A 17,619-nucleotide genomic window follows, 5' to 3' on the forward strand; every position below is an offset into this window, starting at 1 on the left:
GTCCAGGCTAGTTTCGCATTTTGAATAAGCCTCACACTTCATTTACTTGCTCCCTCTGGAGTTCATGAGAGACAATAAATGGAGCTTGTATGCAGCTACTAATCCTCTCCAGCAGTGAACATGTTTAAGACTGGCTTTGTGTGCATATTGAAGGGATGCTACTCTGCAGCTTTCAGTTTCAGACAAAAGCATACTACACGGCCAAGACCATGTTTGTGCTGGTATAGGGAAGCACTTGGGTTAGACTGATATATCGATTTGCCAATATATCTGGCCGATATTGGCCTTATATTATAAACCAGCCAGATAAATATACCGTATATAATATTGGCCAGCCAAATGTCATCCACCTCTGATAGGATGGAGCTTCCTCCCTGACCAAAGCTACATAAAAATAGTCTGAAAACCCTGCAATGAAATTTGAATTTCTTTGAGAGACAGCTGCAGAGAAAATACTTGAGCTTTAATATCACTGTGCATTGTGTGCCAATAATTCTCAAGAGGCATTAGTGAACCTTATATGCTTTGAAATACACTTCGTTTTCTCTTCTATTTCAGAGTAATTCTTTTTACCATTTTGTTACGCAGTATTGTTAGACTAAATTCAGCCTGCTGGATCCAGTCTGCTGGCTTCTTTGTCAGTCTTTCTAATGGGATTTATGCAACAGCATCTTTACACTGAGCTGACCAGATATTTTAAAGCAAGGTGCGATGATTGAACGCTTCACAGTCTTCGCTGATCTTGTAAACTCCTGAATTTACACAGAAATCAAAATAAATAAGCATTTGCAACCCTTTGATTGCCTTGTTGTTTCAGATGGGCAATAAAACATCATATTAACACAGTGTCAAAGCCCAGAGTGAGGCCAACATAAAGCCAAAATGGTCAGAAGATTCCTGGCACATTATCATATGCCTCAAATATTTATGATAACACTTTTACACGTCCATGCCTTTAAAATGTCAGAAAAGCTGGCTTCCCTTCTCTAGCAGGTCACCTTCTGAGGAACACAATGATTTCATATCAGATATAAAACATAAATGCCACTGCATTGTTGTGGCCAGTACATCAGAGAACTCAGTGAAAGAGGGCAAAGGATGTTCTTTGTGTTCGGGCATACAATCACAAATATGACAGAGACTGCAAGGGTGTTAAGTATTTTTGTAAAGTGTGATTCTTTCATATTTCATTTGGCCCCATATTGCAATCTGCTGCTCAGCGAATATCAAGAGACAATGTTCTATTTTGAACAGGAAGCTGCCAAACAGTAGACCATTTATGTTGAAAACCTGAACAAAAATCCCAGCTGCAATTGGTACTGTATCAGCTGAAAACCCCCTCTGCTCTACAGACATCCCGTTCCTTCATCTACAGTATGTCTTCCACTGGAACAAAAAAATACTTCTGGTGTTAAAAGCCCTGTGCAGTAGTCTGCAAATAGATATGCACATCGAATGCCTTCAATCTACATAAAAGATTTTTTACCTTGTGTGACACTCAAACGACTCAAACTCAAACAAAACTCAAACAAAAGCAAAATATGGGAATTTCAACCCATGAATTATGTGTTTCAAGCAAAACAAGATAGGCAGCCAATAATTTTCTTGTTGTGAATAGTTGCTTTGATTTCAAATGTCTTCTACATTATCTCCTTTGGAAAAAAAAGAAAAGTCCCTACTCTTCTGCGTGTCTAGTGAACAAAGAAGACCTTTGAGGCTACTGCAGTCAGCCTTTCCACTGGTCTTGTGATGCACAGCAACATTAGAGGAAGGACAGTGACATCAATGCTGTTGCTGATGGCCAAGCTTAAAGCACAATGCTTCACAGGGCCAATCAAGGCTGCTACCTAGCACTTATCAAACAGATTGATATTGAGAGCTCCTGAAATTAATATACTGTATATATAAGTTTGTTGTGTCACACTGGGATACCTTTTGACACACTTATCAAGAATCACTATGCCATTTTACATGTTGATGAATTTGGTTGACATTTTAGGTAGGGCTGCAACTAACGATTATTTTCATTGTCGATTAATCTGTCGATTATTTTCTCGATTAATTGATTAGTTGTTTGGTCTATAAAATGTCAGAAAATGGTGAAAAATGTCGCTCAGTGTTTCCCAAAGCCCAAGATGACGTCCTCAAATGTCTTGTTTTGTCCACAACCCAAAGATATTCAGTCTACTGTCATAGAGGAGTAAAGAAACCAGAAAATATTCACATTTAAGAAGCTGGAATCAGAGAATTTTGAATTATTTTTCTTAAAAAATTACTCAAACCAATTAATCAATTATCAAAATAGTTGGCGATTAATTTAATAGTTGACAACTAATCGATTAATTTTAGGTTGATCAATCTAAATTGCACTCTCAACATATTGCTTTAAGGTCAAACCTTTTTTCTTGCGTAAATGGCGTTTTCAAATGCCTGCCCTAAAATCATAGAGGTCCAGCCTCTTTTCTCACATCTGAGTCAAACTCATAACTACGGCTGTGGATCACTGAAAAGGCAACTAAGAAAAAAACTGAGACTCAGTCTTCTGACAGTTTCCTGGCTTTTGGTAGATTATAAAATATAGAAGATGACAAAGGTGACTACCTTGATTGATGCCTTTGCGATATTTTCCACTTATTGTAAGAAACACTGGATTTGTTTCTTTCTTCCTAAGACAATGAGCACCTTTAAAATAAATAAATAAATATTGAATAATACTTTATAGTGTGAGTGTAATCAGCATGCAAGAGCTCAGCACTTACTTACACTGCATAGCATTTGCAACAATCCCCTTTCTAAAGACATTCACACAGAATTTCAAAGCATTTCAAAGTCTGTCCTTTCTGTTTTTCTGAAGGTTGGACATGCAGAGTAAACAAGAAGGGGGCAGAAGATCATGACATCAACAACAGGAGTGATGCGTTTCTATTATTTGCATTTTGAACCCTGGCTTCACTGCAGTAACTAAGCAAGACACCTATTGCTGCCTTTGAAGTAGGCTGCTGCCTCAAATTTACATTAATAAATTATGACATTAACAAATGATACATAGTGGAAAACAACAATGTTTCACAGATATAAGACAGAATCAATACCTGATTTACCAGTAAGGATTACATCCATACAAACACACATTTCTTTGCTGGCACACCTACACTGCATTTAAAGTCGTGACCTCACAACCATGGAGTCGGATTTCATGACAACAAACATCTTGGAAATACATTACATAAATTATGTATGAATGTGCCACAGTATGTGTGAATAAGGATTGCCTGGATGTGACTGATTGACCCTCGCAGTGAAGATGGTTTTTCTTCATGCTGAGGCAGGCTGATTCTCAGTCATGACGACAGAGATGAAAGAACAGTTTCTAACACTACACTGAATCTCAATTGTGACAATGTGAATTGGAGGTTGTGTATTTACAGAGCAGTGCAATTTCTTGTTGCACAGTTTCATTTAAGCTTGTTGAAAATATGTGTAGTGGTGCTTCTCTAAAATCAGTTAATACAACCTTTGCAAATAAATGCATTTCCAGGAAACTGCAGTGCGTCAGTGGCACCGCCATTTATATCAGATTTTAATTAACCTATCCACCACTAAAGCAACTTCTATCTATCATTTTCACAAGATAGTAATTAGTCCATTACAGAATCTGAATCACTTTTATTCACTGTGGTTACTAGTGGAAAACTACTGTTTGACCAAATAGTTGGGAGGATAACTTCTGCTATAAATTAAGTAATAATTGGTAAATTTGTCAGAGCTGATTAAAGTTAAGTTGTTTTATGATACAGACTAAAGTTCTACACACAGTCATTTAAAAAAAGGAAAAAAGACAGAGAAAAAGAGTGTAAAGACACATTGAGATATTTTCCAAAGTGGAATCGTCCTGCATTAGCTCGCTCACAGTAAAGTTAGTTAGCAACTGTTTTCACATGTGCACTTTGACTTGGTGAGGTGCTGAGATACAAGAATGACCAGAGTTACCCAGTATTTACTGACACACAGTGCAAAGACATCAGTGATGCAAACACATGAGGGGTCAATAAGGTGACAAACATCTGAAGACACAGTAGCTAGGTGGGATCAGAGGGCACGCTCCCTCAGACAGAACATTTTGAAATGTGAATGTTTAAAAGCCTATTTCTAGTCATGTTTTAATTGAGAATACATCAAAAACAAACTCTTGCAGTCAAGTTAATGTCACTACAAAATCATTCTGTGGGTAACGTTGGTTCAAAGGACAAACAGTTAAAAACAAAGGGAATGGGCAGAGGAGGGTAGAAAAATATGTATTACAGTTTTTCTCAGTCGCTTTGGTACATTTCTCGAATCATCCTCGACATTTGCAAAACAGTAAGTGCATTTCTCAAAACAATTCGTACAAATAGCAAAACACCATGGATTACCTGCAAAAGCCAGTCTCTTGCTCAAAATCCTTAGTTCATCTCTCAAAAGTAAATATGTGTGTCAATGAACAAGTCAGTGCCATCAGAATGACAAGTCCTTGTGTCATTGTGTACGGATAAGACAGTCAAATTGCTTAGTCATGTTGTCAATATAACAGTGTACTCTGGAGGATGTTCTGATGTAAACTATGGCTAAAATTTTGAAGACAATTATTGTAAATTGTAAGTTACACATTACTGTATGTGGGAGATTGATTGCAAGAGACTGGACAAGATTCACATTTACGCTTTTACTGTTTGTACTGTAATTTGTTGACAGACCATGTCATTGCGATACATAAAAGAAAAAGACACAACTGTTTTACAGCACTGCATAGCAGAAAGGAAAAAAATACAAAATTAGAAATGTAAACATAGGAAACACCCTTAGGCAGAACTGTACATGCAGCACTGTATGGGGAATTACAGTGCAGTCTTTCTATACCTAACGTTCCTGTCTTGTAACACTGTGTTGTGCTCTGTCTATATATACTCGCCAATTGAAGGTTCAGGAGATGCACCTCTGAGCTATTTTAGAGAACTGGTTGATCATTGGTCGATCTAACGCTTCACACATTCCCCTTCATTAGTGAGAATCAAGTCAAGATTCACCTGAGAGCAATTCATCAATTCAGGACACATTTTTTTTTTTATAAAAAAAAGTCTAATAGAAATGTATAGAAAATATGCTTGACAGATTATGACAACTGGTTCAACCATTTTGCATGTAATGACTTATGCAATGAACTAATGCCTAGATGTTTTGGGGAGTAAGACTATTCAACAGAGAACCAGTATAATACATTTTGATCAACATGACATAAGCAATTGATAATGTAGGAAACAGCAGACAATTGTACATAATCATTTGCATGAATGTGCAAAAGCATTTGCAATTTGTTCAAAAGAATGAGAAATTGCTTTTATGATGTGCACAAGTGACTAGATGATGTGGAGGTTGAACAAGTACTTTTGAGAATTTCAATTCTGATCTGAGAAATGTACCAAAGTGACTGAGAAAAACTGTAAGTGCATCACTTTCATGAAAACTGCTTTGAGCCGTTATTGAGCCAAATTGCTCCAACAAATATTCCCACATCACTTGAACGCAGCATAAACTACAGCCACATATACAAAGGCAGGGTGGCTAGCAGCGTGACATGAAGGCAGGGATAAAGATGCAAAAGAAACAAACACTAGAAGAGAAATCAATATTCTCAATTTTGACCATTAAATCGAGTTTTCCTGGGAAAATCGCCCCGGTCCCATTTGTTTGAATCGTTACAGCCATATCTTGTGTAGCTGACCTGGTCTCCCCGATTCCAGTCAGATTATCATTGCATCTCCGGTACCTATGTTAGTCACTACTGAATAAATTAGAATGACGGAAAGAATAATGAGTGCAGAGAGACAGTGTGAGATTAAAAAGGAGAGAGGAAGAATGGGGAGAGAGGGTAAAAAGGGCACAGAAGCAGTCTGTCTACTCCCTGGCAACAGGAAACCTTTCTATCAGCCGACATCCAGTTGGTAAAGATGACGGTTTTGATTTTGGTCATGTTTTTTCGGACTCATCGGTTGGTTGAATAACAGGTAGTCCGATAAAGTTGTAAAGTGCTCATGTCCTCATTCTGAAACACTTATGTTCTCATCAAATGTACACGATCTTGTGCAAATTATCAATTTCGGGCTCAAAAAAGGTGAAGTTTGCATCCCTCATAGTGACAATGTAACAATGTCCAGGTAACACGGTTCCTACTGTACGTTTAGACATAATCTTAAATGTGTTAGTTTTAAGGCAGTATGCATCCATCTCCTGCCAAATGCTTCCTCACTGGGGAACAGACTTGAGCTCACGCCGCCTTGTTCCGTCCACAAACAAATGTAATTTCTCCAATCACGAATGAAAGCCCAAAATGATTGGATGACAATCGAAGTTGGATAAAAAACACAATATCCGTACCGGATAGTTGTTTTGTCCGACCAGTCGGCTCACCCTAATTATTTACAAGCCCATGAGAGTCTGTCACCATGGCCACAGACATTACTTCCACATTGGGAGTGGAGGCTTATATCAGAAGTCAACACACAAAACAACAATGTATAAACAACGATAGAACAATCACTAAGTTGGTCATCTAGAATTATAATACGCTAAAACAGAAATACTGAAAAACATAATTAGAACAACAACAACAAAACTGTTAACCCTAACACATCGTTAAAACACTACGTGCAATGCATCATGGGATGTTGCCTCGAAACAACATGTCCAATAAGATCTTACTGCGACATGTTCGGTGAACTGTGGCAACAATCTTTTCAATCTTTACAATCTTTTTGTAAAAAAAAAAAAAGAAAAACAATACTGCAGGTCCTTGCCAAACAATGAAAATATCTGTGAAGTTTGATTCTCAGTGGATCAGAACAGTGCGAGTTGTGCGCGTTACAGACAGAGAGACAGACAGACAGACAGACAGACAGACAGACAGACAGACAGACAGACAGATAGACAGGCAGACAGACAGGCAGACAGACAGACAGACAGACAGACAGACAGACAGACAGACAGACAGGCAGACAGACAGACAGACAGATAGACAGGCAGACAGACAGGCAGACAGACAGACAGACAGACAGACAGACAGATAGACAGGCAGACAGACAGACAGACAGATAGACAGGCAGACAGACAGGCAGACAGACAGACAGACAGGCAGACAGACAGACAGGCAGACAGGCGGACAAACACATAAAATGCAGAATAGACTTGCAGATTATTATAGAACACATATTAATTGGGAGCCTGTGAAGTGACAGGTTTAGGACTAGTAGACTGTGGGAAAGTCAATTCAAATAATAAATAGACTTAAATATTGACATTGACACTGAATATACAAAATATTAGGGACAGTTCTTAAGAAGTGCACTGATGAGGTGAATCCAGGTAAAAGCCACTATCCCTTATTGATTTCACTTATTACATCAATATACCAATCATAAAGGAGGAGATATAAAGAGAAGCAGATGAGTTAGAGTAGGATTTTGAAGCTTTGAGACAATTGAGATGTGGATTGTGCAAAAATATATACAGCTATACAGCAATATGTCCCTAATATTTTGTACATTCAGTGTAGTTTGCTGCCCAGCAATCAGCAATCAGAGCAGCAAAATAATTATGGCCAGCAAATTTGAAGTGTTTCCTGTTTAAGGCAGACAAATGTGACTGAAATCTAGAGGCAAAGCATGGTTAGGAAAGGGGAGGTGGAACAGCAGTAATTCCCTTGACTGGGATGTCGAATTGGGAAAGGAACATTAGAGTTTGTCCTGGAGTGATAACCTTTCACTATTATTTCATTTAAATATACAATTTCCTTAAGGTATTAGTAATTTCACAGCCGTAAACAAACTATTATTGCAATAAACTTAATTGAGAGTGCTGTCTGTGTAGTGCTCCCAAATAAGATGCAAATATAACTAATGAAATGAAATTGAGTTTTCTAAAGATAATACTACAAAACAAGGCTTAGTATAACAAAAGTTTTAAGACAAAATTAATCAAGATTCCTATATACATTATAAACTGCAAATTTGGCTTCATGCCTCTCATTGCATTGATTTTCTTCTAAAAAAAAATGTGGACATGCAATCAAGGCAGTGATGTATTTACAGGGCAGCCTAAATATTCCATCATTAAAATGGCAAAGTAATGATTTTATAGGAACATAGTGCAAAGAATAAGCACATTTCAGCTGCATCAAAATTGTCACAGATCCTGCTGTTGAATTGGCAGGTTGAGCCTAAAGAAATAATTTGCAGTGTTTCAGCTGAGGGATTTTTCCAATGTAACGTGTCTTCACCTTCTCTATTCTTTTTATGTGTATCTTTTTTCTTCTATTTATGTGAAATTGTCTTGTATTGTCTTTACCTGCTATGGACCTCTTTCTTTAAGATGAGTCTTGAATAAAGTTTGAATTGAATTGAACTGAATTTAATTTAATTCAATCAATATGCATACAGTACACATCTTACATGACCCTTTGGTTCAGAACTTTTGGTTAACACAGACTGTGCAGGTTACGGTAAAGTACTTGGTATATTATCCTTCGAGATCCAAGAAAAAAAAATGTATTTTTTTCAAGCCAAATCAGGACCAGAAATGTATCTCAAGGAGTGCATTTCTCCATTGAAAGGTTTCATTTAAAAGGTAAGTGAGCATCATGCTTGAGCTTCCCTGAAAGCCAGCGACCCATGAGACCCAAGCTGAGGTGAAAGGGGAAGACAGGGAAGATCGCAAACTGTTCAGGCATCCAATCCCCAAAGGAGAGGATTCACTTTCTGGTTGGCACTGGACAAGGCTGTCAAGGTCAGAAAATCAGCTGAGTGAAGGTTATGATGACAAGGAGAAAATGTATATGCATAATAAGTAGGGCCAATATCAGGTTTTAAAATGCAATATTGGTATCGGTCCAATATTTTACTGCCGATAGTTGGCCGATCATGGAGGCATTTTTCATTTTTGTGACCTTTTTTTCTAGGACTTATATTTATAGCACTTAAAACTACTTTGAAATTAGCAACAGAACAAAACTAACATGGTCTTTTGTTTAAAAAATACTTAATTACCTTAAGAAAGGGATGTCTGACAGGTTTTGGTTTAAAAGTCTCTTTGCATCTGCATTTGTACAGAGATTCTTACAAAAATGCATATCGGTATCAGCCAATATGGCTGGGAAAATATCGGCTATTGGCCTCAAAAAACTTAATTACTTACTTAAAGACCCTATAAACAACTTTTTTGCTTTAACTTATCATTATGAAGTAAATGTTGATTGCACAGTGTAATGGCTATAGAATAATGACACCATCGGCGTTTAGATTGGTTCCCTATAAGCCTCGCTTTCACTATGCAATTCTGTCTGCCACCGGGTACGATCTCCCAGGAGAATGAAGGCTCGATTTACGGCACAAAGGAAGTGTGTCATCCATTGTGCAACCAAAAGAGGAATTAGGATAGGTTTTCCCCGGTAGCTATCGGTAGCAGTAGCGTTACCGCTAGCAGCCAGAAAACGAACCAGGAACTACAAGGAAGCCAGGACCAGTCAGAAACAAATATCCATGTTTGTTTCTGGAACAAAAGAAACAAACATCTAACTATGTTTGTTTCTGGCTGCTAGTGTTAGCTAGCATAGCTAGCATTAGCAACGTTAGCCATGTTGCTAACGCAAAGCTACGCTAGCTAACGCTTATGCTAGCAGCCAGAAACAAACAAATGATCCATTGTCCGTTTGATAATCTAAACAAATAAAAGAACATGTTTTCTTGCAGTTGCCTTTCTAAAATGAGCAGTGTTGAAAGTTACTATATTGTGTTATGATCAAGGAGTTGATAAGCAGACAGATGGTTTGTTCTATTGCATGGAGCTAGGCTCTAACGGAAAGCGATCCGGTTGTCTTTGCGTCAGCGGTGCAAACAATACCACTTGGAAACGCTAGGAGGGGACAACGGGGGGAAAGTTGAAAAGTTGTCTGTATCCACTTTAATAGTAAGCACTGCATATTCCTTTGATGGCACATATGTTTTCCACCCCCTTTTCTTAAATCAATATATTCTTTGAGGGCAGACAGGAGGCTTGAATGGCGTTCTGCTTCTTGTGTTAAACATCAAAGCATTGAGTGCTCTTTGGAAAAAGGGCTTTTTGTTACCTTCTCTGTCATGATGTGTATGTTATTAAAAGCTTTAGGCACTGTAACGCCACAGAGAGGTCAAGATGGCTCCCTAGTCCAAATGACCATTCTCCCCTTGTTTGACTATGGTGATGTCATTTACAAACATGCAAGTAAGAGTGTCCTTGAACGCCTTAATGTTTTGTACCACTCAGCAATTAGGTTTGCCACAAATGCCCCCTATACAACACATCATTGTGACTTATACACTTCGGTTAATTGGCCATCGTTACACATTCGACGAGAGATCCATTGGCTTACACTTGTTTACAAAACCCTCCTTGGTCTGACTCCTCCTTATTTGATACACTTGTTAAAATTGTCATCCACTCCCTATAACACCAGAGCTGCCCGCCATATCTCGCTAGAAGTTCCCCGTGCTAATACTTCTTTTGGCCGGTCCTCCTTCCAGTCTGCTGCTCCGAGCAGTTGGAATGAGCTGCAAAAGACTCTGAAACTGGAGAAATTGATCTCCCTCACCGCTTTTAAGGACTCTATTGCAGAGTTGTTCACACACACCTGCAACTGTCACCCAGCTTTTTAACTGACAAATAAATTTGTCTATTCTGCTTCAAGACTTGCATGACTTGTAATTTTATTTGGTTGTTTGTTTGGTGTGTGTTTTGATTATTTCCTCGTTCCCATACTGTGTTGGGTTTCTCTGCCTCTGCGATGTATGTAACATTTGTGTCTGATAGTCTTATCTGGATTGTTCTTTGTTTAGTTTCTGTTGCGTGTTTTTTTTTTTTTTTGTCCCCTTTTCCCTTTACCCTTCGAGAGGTCCTTTTGTCCTCTCGCTAGGCCGTCATTGTAAATAAGAATTTGTTCTTAATTGACCTGCCTGGTTAAATAAAGGTTAAATAAAAAGATCAATAAGAGGCAGAAGTTCGCCCCAATATTTTATATGAATTAAACTAAAAAAGTCGATTTGAACAATCCCGGTGTGCGCTGGATTACTTTGAACTTGAATGTTGTACTGTTCCTGCTCTAGCTGCACCCTGGATGAGTAGCACGGCTGTGCATAAGGGCACCCATAGTTTTTCAAAAGGCAGAAGTTGTTTGCTTCAGTATAAAAGTTTTTGGATCTGGACACAGTTCTGCCTCAGTTGAATGTTAAGCTGGACCGCTCCCATTCTTATAATGTCAAACGAAAATACAACTATGAATAATGGCCGCTTTAACTCCTTTTGTTTATCTTCTGTCTTGTATTGTAGTTGTGCCTGTCCTGGACATAGTTGATTTATTCTTTGAAGTTTCAGGTATTGTATTCATGTTTTTCAATCTCATGTTTTGCCCCAGTCTCACAAAACAGCTGACTCATGCACCCTGTAGTAAATATTTACCATGTTTTTTGTTTGAAAGGTTCACAACACTGCACAATGCCTGCTGGTCAGTTTTCAACTTTTTCAATATATTGAACCTGAAAATGGTTTACTAAGCACTCGTCAGGAAGTTTTACTGTTTTGCAGATTTGCTTGAGTAGACATGGGGCAAATATTAACTAGGAGATTGCAGAGTGAAAACCTCCAGCATAGGCAATAGAAAAACAAACCAATCTGGAAAAAACAACAACATGACACTGGCTAAGCATCAGATACGATAAAATGCATGTACAGTAGCAAGTTGTTATTTGTCTTGCAGTGATATGCATAGTAAAAACTAGGTAAAAACTAAGTATTAAAAGATTAAGAGTATACATAATGGTTAGGTTATGGATACCAACTGCTGTGCGTTACTGTAAGATTGTTTATCGGTAGAGCGTATTTTTAAGAATCCCCTTTTTTGTGTGTCTTTACCCTGATGAAGGCCTTGAGCAGAAAAGTGTTGGGCTTTCTTTTTAACATTCAATGAAAGATCGTTACTTTGCACACTGAGACAAGCAACTCCTTTGTGAGCGCTCATAATCCATCTATTGTATTTTGACATGGTTGATTTTGGGTAGGATTTTCCACTTAAAAAAAAAAGTCCTAGAATTTGGGCAGCCCGGCTTATGGCCATCTGTTACATCTTATTCCTCTTCTTTATTACATCTTTCCAACAGAAATGCCATAAGCATAATTTAGCATTAGACATAGTATCACATTTATCCATATTTGTTGAAGTATTAATTGTTAATTTCAAGTCACTGAATGAGACGTGCCTTAGTATTTTTTAAGACAGGGACAAAACAAGGCAATATTTGTTAAACCTATCTTGATTCTCAAAGATTCAGACTTTTCTCTAATGCACATGTTTTTTCTTTATGGAAAAAATTGGCTTTATAAAGCTATTTCTGCTAGCAGTCTGTATTCAAAGATATACAGTACTTCCCAGGAGGGCTTATAGTCGCTTCTGCTGAGACTGAAATGACTTTGACTTGAACTTGAATGACTTTGACTTGAACTTGAATCACTCACATACATCAGTAATGGAAAGCCATGTGAGGATAGAAAAAGTCAGAGAGCTATTAATAGCATCTCCAAATGCCCTGAAGCTTCCTTCTAGTGAATTACCCATAATGCCGTCAGAGAGACTTTCACTCTGATGTGCCTATACTCCGTGTTGAACAGGTTCCTTCAGATATCAAAATTCACTGTAAATTCTCAATATTCCCCAGTATAATACACTGTATTCAATAAGAATATGTAGCATAATTTCTACTGTACATTCTATAGATTGAGCTTTAGCTGTAAGTGTGTAGGATAACAGCCAATAACTACAATACTGAAAAGGGTCACACACACTGGCAATTTAGAAGATGTGTGCCTGCAAGGTAATGTTGACAGAGATTAGCATGTGCCTAGAGGACAACAAAATTATTAGCTTTTGTGAAGTCTGGATCATCAAGAGCAGTGTATGTGCTTGCAAGCAATTATTTGCAATTTCAAAGTTCAGTGAGAACAGCTGCTGATGCTGCCAGTAGCACAATATAAATGCCTCCATTTTCACATTAGAAATCTGGGAAACAGTTGAAAGGGCAATTCATTTGAACTGAACAATTAGCTTGAGGCGCAACATCCTTGAGTGCCCTCTGCAATGCTGCTAATCTCATCAATAGAAACCAAAGGCCTCTTTCTGTTATTGTTTGATTCTCATAGTTCCATACATTATATACAATGGAAAGATGAGCTGAGCAGTCTTATACAACCTTACACACAAGTTTTTTTTAATATATTGTCAGAATCTGCTTTAGTCGCGTTCGTTTATGTGCTAGAAGTGTGATTTTCAGACCTGTTCCACCATACAATGGCAGTGAATGGAGAGAGAAAAAAACGCAATTCTCCAATTGTCTCTATTGGAGGCCCAGAGCAACAGATATCATGTCCAGAAAGCCACACAACCCAAGGTACTACCGAAGTTCAACATCACTTCAACTGGCTTTTACTCACCAGAGGGGGCGCTCTCGCACTCGTGTAAGTTGCACTTCTGGGTGTTCTCAGGCTGCGGCTCATGGTCACACTGAGCTTGATCCACCTCTTCCTCTGTCTCAGCCTTTGTGTTGACACACTTGATGAGCCGACGTTGCACTCCGCCACCGCAAGAAGCCGAACACTGCCAGGGAGAATAGACTGGGTGAGGACTTGAAGGGTGCATGGGTAATTTTTCAAGAAAAGCCAGGGCAGAGGGAAGTCCAACTTCAGACATTTATATTTCTTTAGAACGAAGAAAGGAAGGAACACAAGGAAACTGCGTACAGAGAGAAAGGATAATAGTTTTAGAAGGACCTGGATGTGTTCATTAGTAATGCTTGGCTTGTAATGGTGTGTGCTGAGACTTTCTTAGGGGCAAAGGCAAAAAATCTGAAAAAGGGAACTTTTCCAATAACTCTGGGCCTACGGAGGATTTTCAATAGACAAACTGTTTTGAAAAGCTTTTTTTTTTGCTGATTATGACTAAGAGAAGGATCATAATTGCACTTTGATCTGAAGATTTTTGTTTACATTTTTGTTGAAACTCTGTGTCACTGCGTCGAACAAATCAATGACTGGATGCGGCAAAATTTTCTCCAACTAAACGGAGATAAGACCGAGATAATTGTCTTTGGAGCACAGAAAGAAAGACAGAATGTCTGCTCTCACCTTGACTCCCTGTCCCTCAAAACTAAGAGTCAAGCCAGAAATCTTGGCGTTATCCTGGACTCAGATTTAAATTTCAATAGCCACATCAAATCGGTAACTTCGTCAGCTTACTACCAGCTAAAAAATATTGCAAGAGTCAGAGGACTAATGTCCAAACAAGACCTAGAAAGGCTTACCCACGCCTTTATTTCCAGTAGATTGGATTACTGCAATGGTCTGTTCACAGGGCTTTCAAAAAAAGCTCTTCGGCAACTCCAACTTATTCAGAACGCCGCTGCCAGGGTCCTGACGAAAACTAAGAAATACGACCACATTACACCAGTTCTAAAATCCTTACACTGGCTACCAGTCACTCAGAGAATTGATTTCAAAATCTTGCTGCTTGTCTACAAATCACTCTGTGGCTCTGGGCCCAAATACATCTCTGACATGCTTGTGCCATATGAACCTTCTAGGACCCTTAGGACATCTGGGGCTGGCCAAAACACGGTGAAGCAGCGTTTTGTTATCATGCAACACAGACCTGGAATAACCTCCCAGATGATATTAGACAGGCCCCGACTCTGACCGCTTTTAAGTCAAAGCTAAAAACTTTCTTATTTTACATTGCCTACTCTACCCTGTAATGGCTAAAAACGTATCTTTTCAGCTCAGCTTTTAAATAACCTTAATTTTAACTCTTTCTGTTCAGGATCCCAACAGAGCTGACACGGGCAAGTACGAATTTTCATTCGTCTTGTCCAGGTAATGCTTACTTGCGCATGAGTGAACACTATATGTGGGGGGGACAGAGCTTTACCCTGTATGATTCTCATCCATCTCTGGATGGTGAGGTTTTTGACCAAGAGGAGAATCTATGATTCTCGTCTGCCTTAGGCAGTGAGATCTAACGTAAATATCAGATCAAGAGTAGAATCAGGAAGGACAGGGGAAAAGAAAATTACAGAAAAACATATGGGTTCACTCACAATGTGCATCTAAAAGTGGAAGTATTTGCTGTATTTGTTGTGTTCTTTCATCTTTCTATCTCATTTGATTTGAACTGCACTAGTTTACTTTTAAGTCTTTTATCTTTTGTATCTCTTGTCTGTATTTTTGCACTTTTTACCTTTACTGTATTTTTATCACCCTGTAAAGCACTTTGAATTGCCCCAGTGTATGAAATGTGCTATACAAATAAAGCTGCCTTGCCTTGCCTTGCCTTGCCTACATATTATTGCGGAAGCTCTATTGAAATACATATACAACACATTTAAAATAGATGTTGTTTGCTAACATTGAAATGCCAATGCTGCCAAAAGCTTATTTTCCATCTTTAAATCATACCCTTTGATATTTATACCAAGGGATATACCAAGAAAATCCTGGATTGGAGTCTTCATGGTTGACTTTGATGCTTCAGCAAGGCACCTGTGGCCATGTTTTTGAGTGAATGATGAAATGAGCATAATGAGTAGAAGACTCATCACCACTCTGGTACATTTCTTTATGAGGTTACAACATCTTTACCAAATTTTAAGTACATTCTGTGGCACAACATTACATTTAAGGTCATTTGAGCAACTTTTTATTAGGCGATTCAAGTAATGCTTGTCAGGCTTGTCATGTCAGGCTATTATTTTATGTTGAAGGACATGTGGGCCCTACACACTGAAGCACATCTAACACTGGAGCATGTTATCAGGAAGGAACAACAGATTTACTGGATTTATGTAACTGCTTATAGGCGCTGTGTGCCTTTCATAAATTTTATAACCATAGGAAGTAATTACAGACCCATTGAGTGTACTCTGGCCTTGGTAGAAACGTCTTTGTACATTTGTGTGCATATGTGCACTAAATGCCTGTGAGGATATAATACAAAAGGCACTGATTCAATTGTCACATGTATGCCACAGATCAATACAGAACTACAGGGATCATGGATGATGCACAAGCACTGTGAATAGTCTTTATGACATTCATTGGCAATTCTTTTGCAGTTTATCTGTTCCTTTCAGTGGCTTAGCCCACAGATTTAAAGTGCTGATCTGGGGAACTAAATGATGCCCTTGGACCTGAGTCAGTAGGTCTTTGTGCAGAAAGTAGTGTTCAGGGCTTTCTGTGCAGCAGAACAATTAGCCCTGGTAAACTGTGGATTCCTGGGCCAACAGGAGCTACAAGAATCATGGGCAGCTTCTCCTGCTGATGTGACTCAGTAAAGCTGAGATAGCTGTGATTGTGACTGTGATCCTTTGAGTGAAGACAAGAGCAGATTTGTGCTTTGGGCATGCTCCATGTGCTGCAGACCTTCATTTAGGAGTAAAACAAAAGATTAGCAGGTGTGGAATCACAGGATTATCCATACTTTGACTGTAAATCTAACTACAGTATACCTACAGTGTACTGTGTCACATTAATTAACTTCTCTTAATTTTAACACATACCTATTAAAAAAAACAGACAGCCACCTGAATTGTTTACTTACGTTAATTTTGAAAGCCTAGTCTGAAAATCATACTTTTAACACATTTGTGGAAAAGTACGTCAATTCTGCATCTACAGTCATATTTTTCAGGAATTCTTCAGGATTTATACCTTGAAATGCAAGCAGTGGCAGTGGAGCCCCGTGGCGACTAACACAGATGACTTACAGCACCCGAACTCCTTCGGAAGTGAGAATCTTCTACCAAAGTGCAATACCAATTTAACTTGGCGGATTGCTTCAGCATGACCATGACCAGATAGTATGTGTCTTCTACCAGGCGTCACCTAAAAAACGAACTCTGCTTCTAAAAGGTCCTGAATTAAATCACTCAGCGTGCCTAAGCCTCACACAGTTTAATCACTGGCTAAATCATTCCTAATGAAGCCTCGAGATGAGGTGCGGTATGTCATAGTATATGCCATGTACATAATTTCCCAGTAACTACACTTACTGGGTGATGGGCTTTTGTATCGTGTTCTGTACACGTGCGTGTGTGCTGAGTGTGTCCATGTGTGCATTATGCCTGCATATGCGCCTGCGTAATGCATGAAGAAACGTGTAGGAAGAACAGGCACGTGTAGTGTTTTACAATACAGCTGTTCATACACATTATATACACTGTGCAGACATAAAGTACTTAGGCTGTACAGTAAAGAACTTAACAAGAAACGGAACACTAAATCAAACTGTAGAGCAGATCTGTACTGGAGGCGTCCATTTTCAAACATGGCACATGCACTAAAAGCATATCAAACCACCTTGAAATGTCTGCTCTGATGTTGGTTTGATTTTAAATTGTCAGCACAGGACCAACAGAAGTCATGTGTGAAAAGGAGCCGGTGTTGGAGGCTGTAGCTTTACTTTCTTGATGAAAATGTCAAAGTCCAGGTGGACGGAGAGATTAGCCTGCAATGTTTTCA

The 17,619-nt window shown here is 38.7% G+C and overlaps 1 protein-coding gene across 1 annotated transcript in view; it reads right to left on the reverse strand.

The window, feature by feature from the left end:
* The window catches only part of LOC139653296 (A disintegrin and metalloproteinase with thrombospondin motifs 7), a gene marked incomplete at its 5' end in the record, with an annotated part of 103,884 nt that overhangs the window by 11,239 nt on the left and 75,026 nt on the right, over positions 1–17,619 (reverse strand). The window contains one exon of the mRNA XM_071530291.1: positions 13,543–13,705. Within this exon, the coding sequence (XP_071386392.1) occupies positions 13,543–13,705 (163 nt within the window). The remainder of the gene's footprint in view (positions 1–13,542; positions 13,706–17,619) is intronic.

Source organism: Centroberyx affinis, unplaced genomic scaffold (assembly GCF_046629955.1).
Source record: "Centroberyx affinis isolate AG114_WGS23_722 - 3 ecotype Tasmania unplaced genomic scaffold, CSIRO-AGI_Caff_v1 ptg001910l_1, whole genome shotgun sequence".
Classification (NCBI taxonomy): Eukaryota; Metazoa; Chordata; class Actinopteri; order Beryciformes; family Berycidae; genus Centroberyx; species Centroberyx affinis.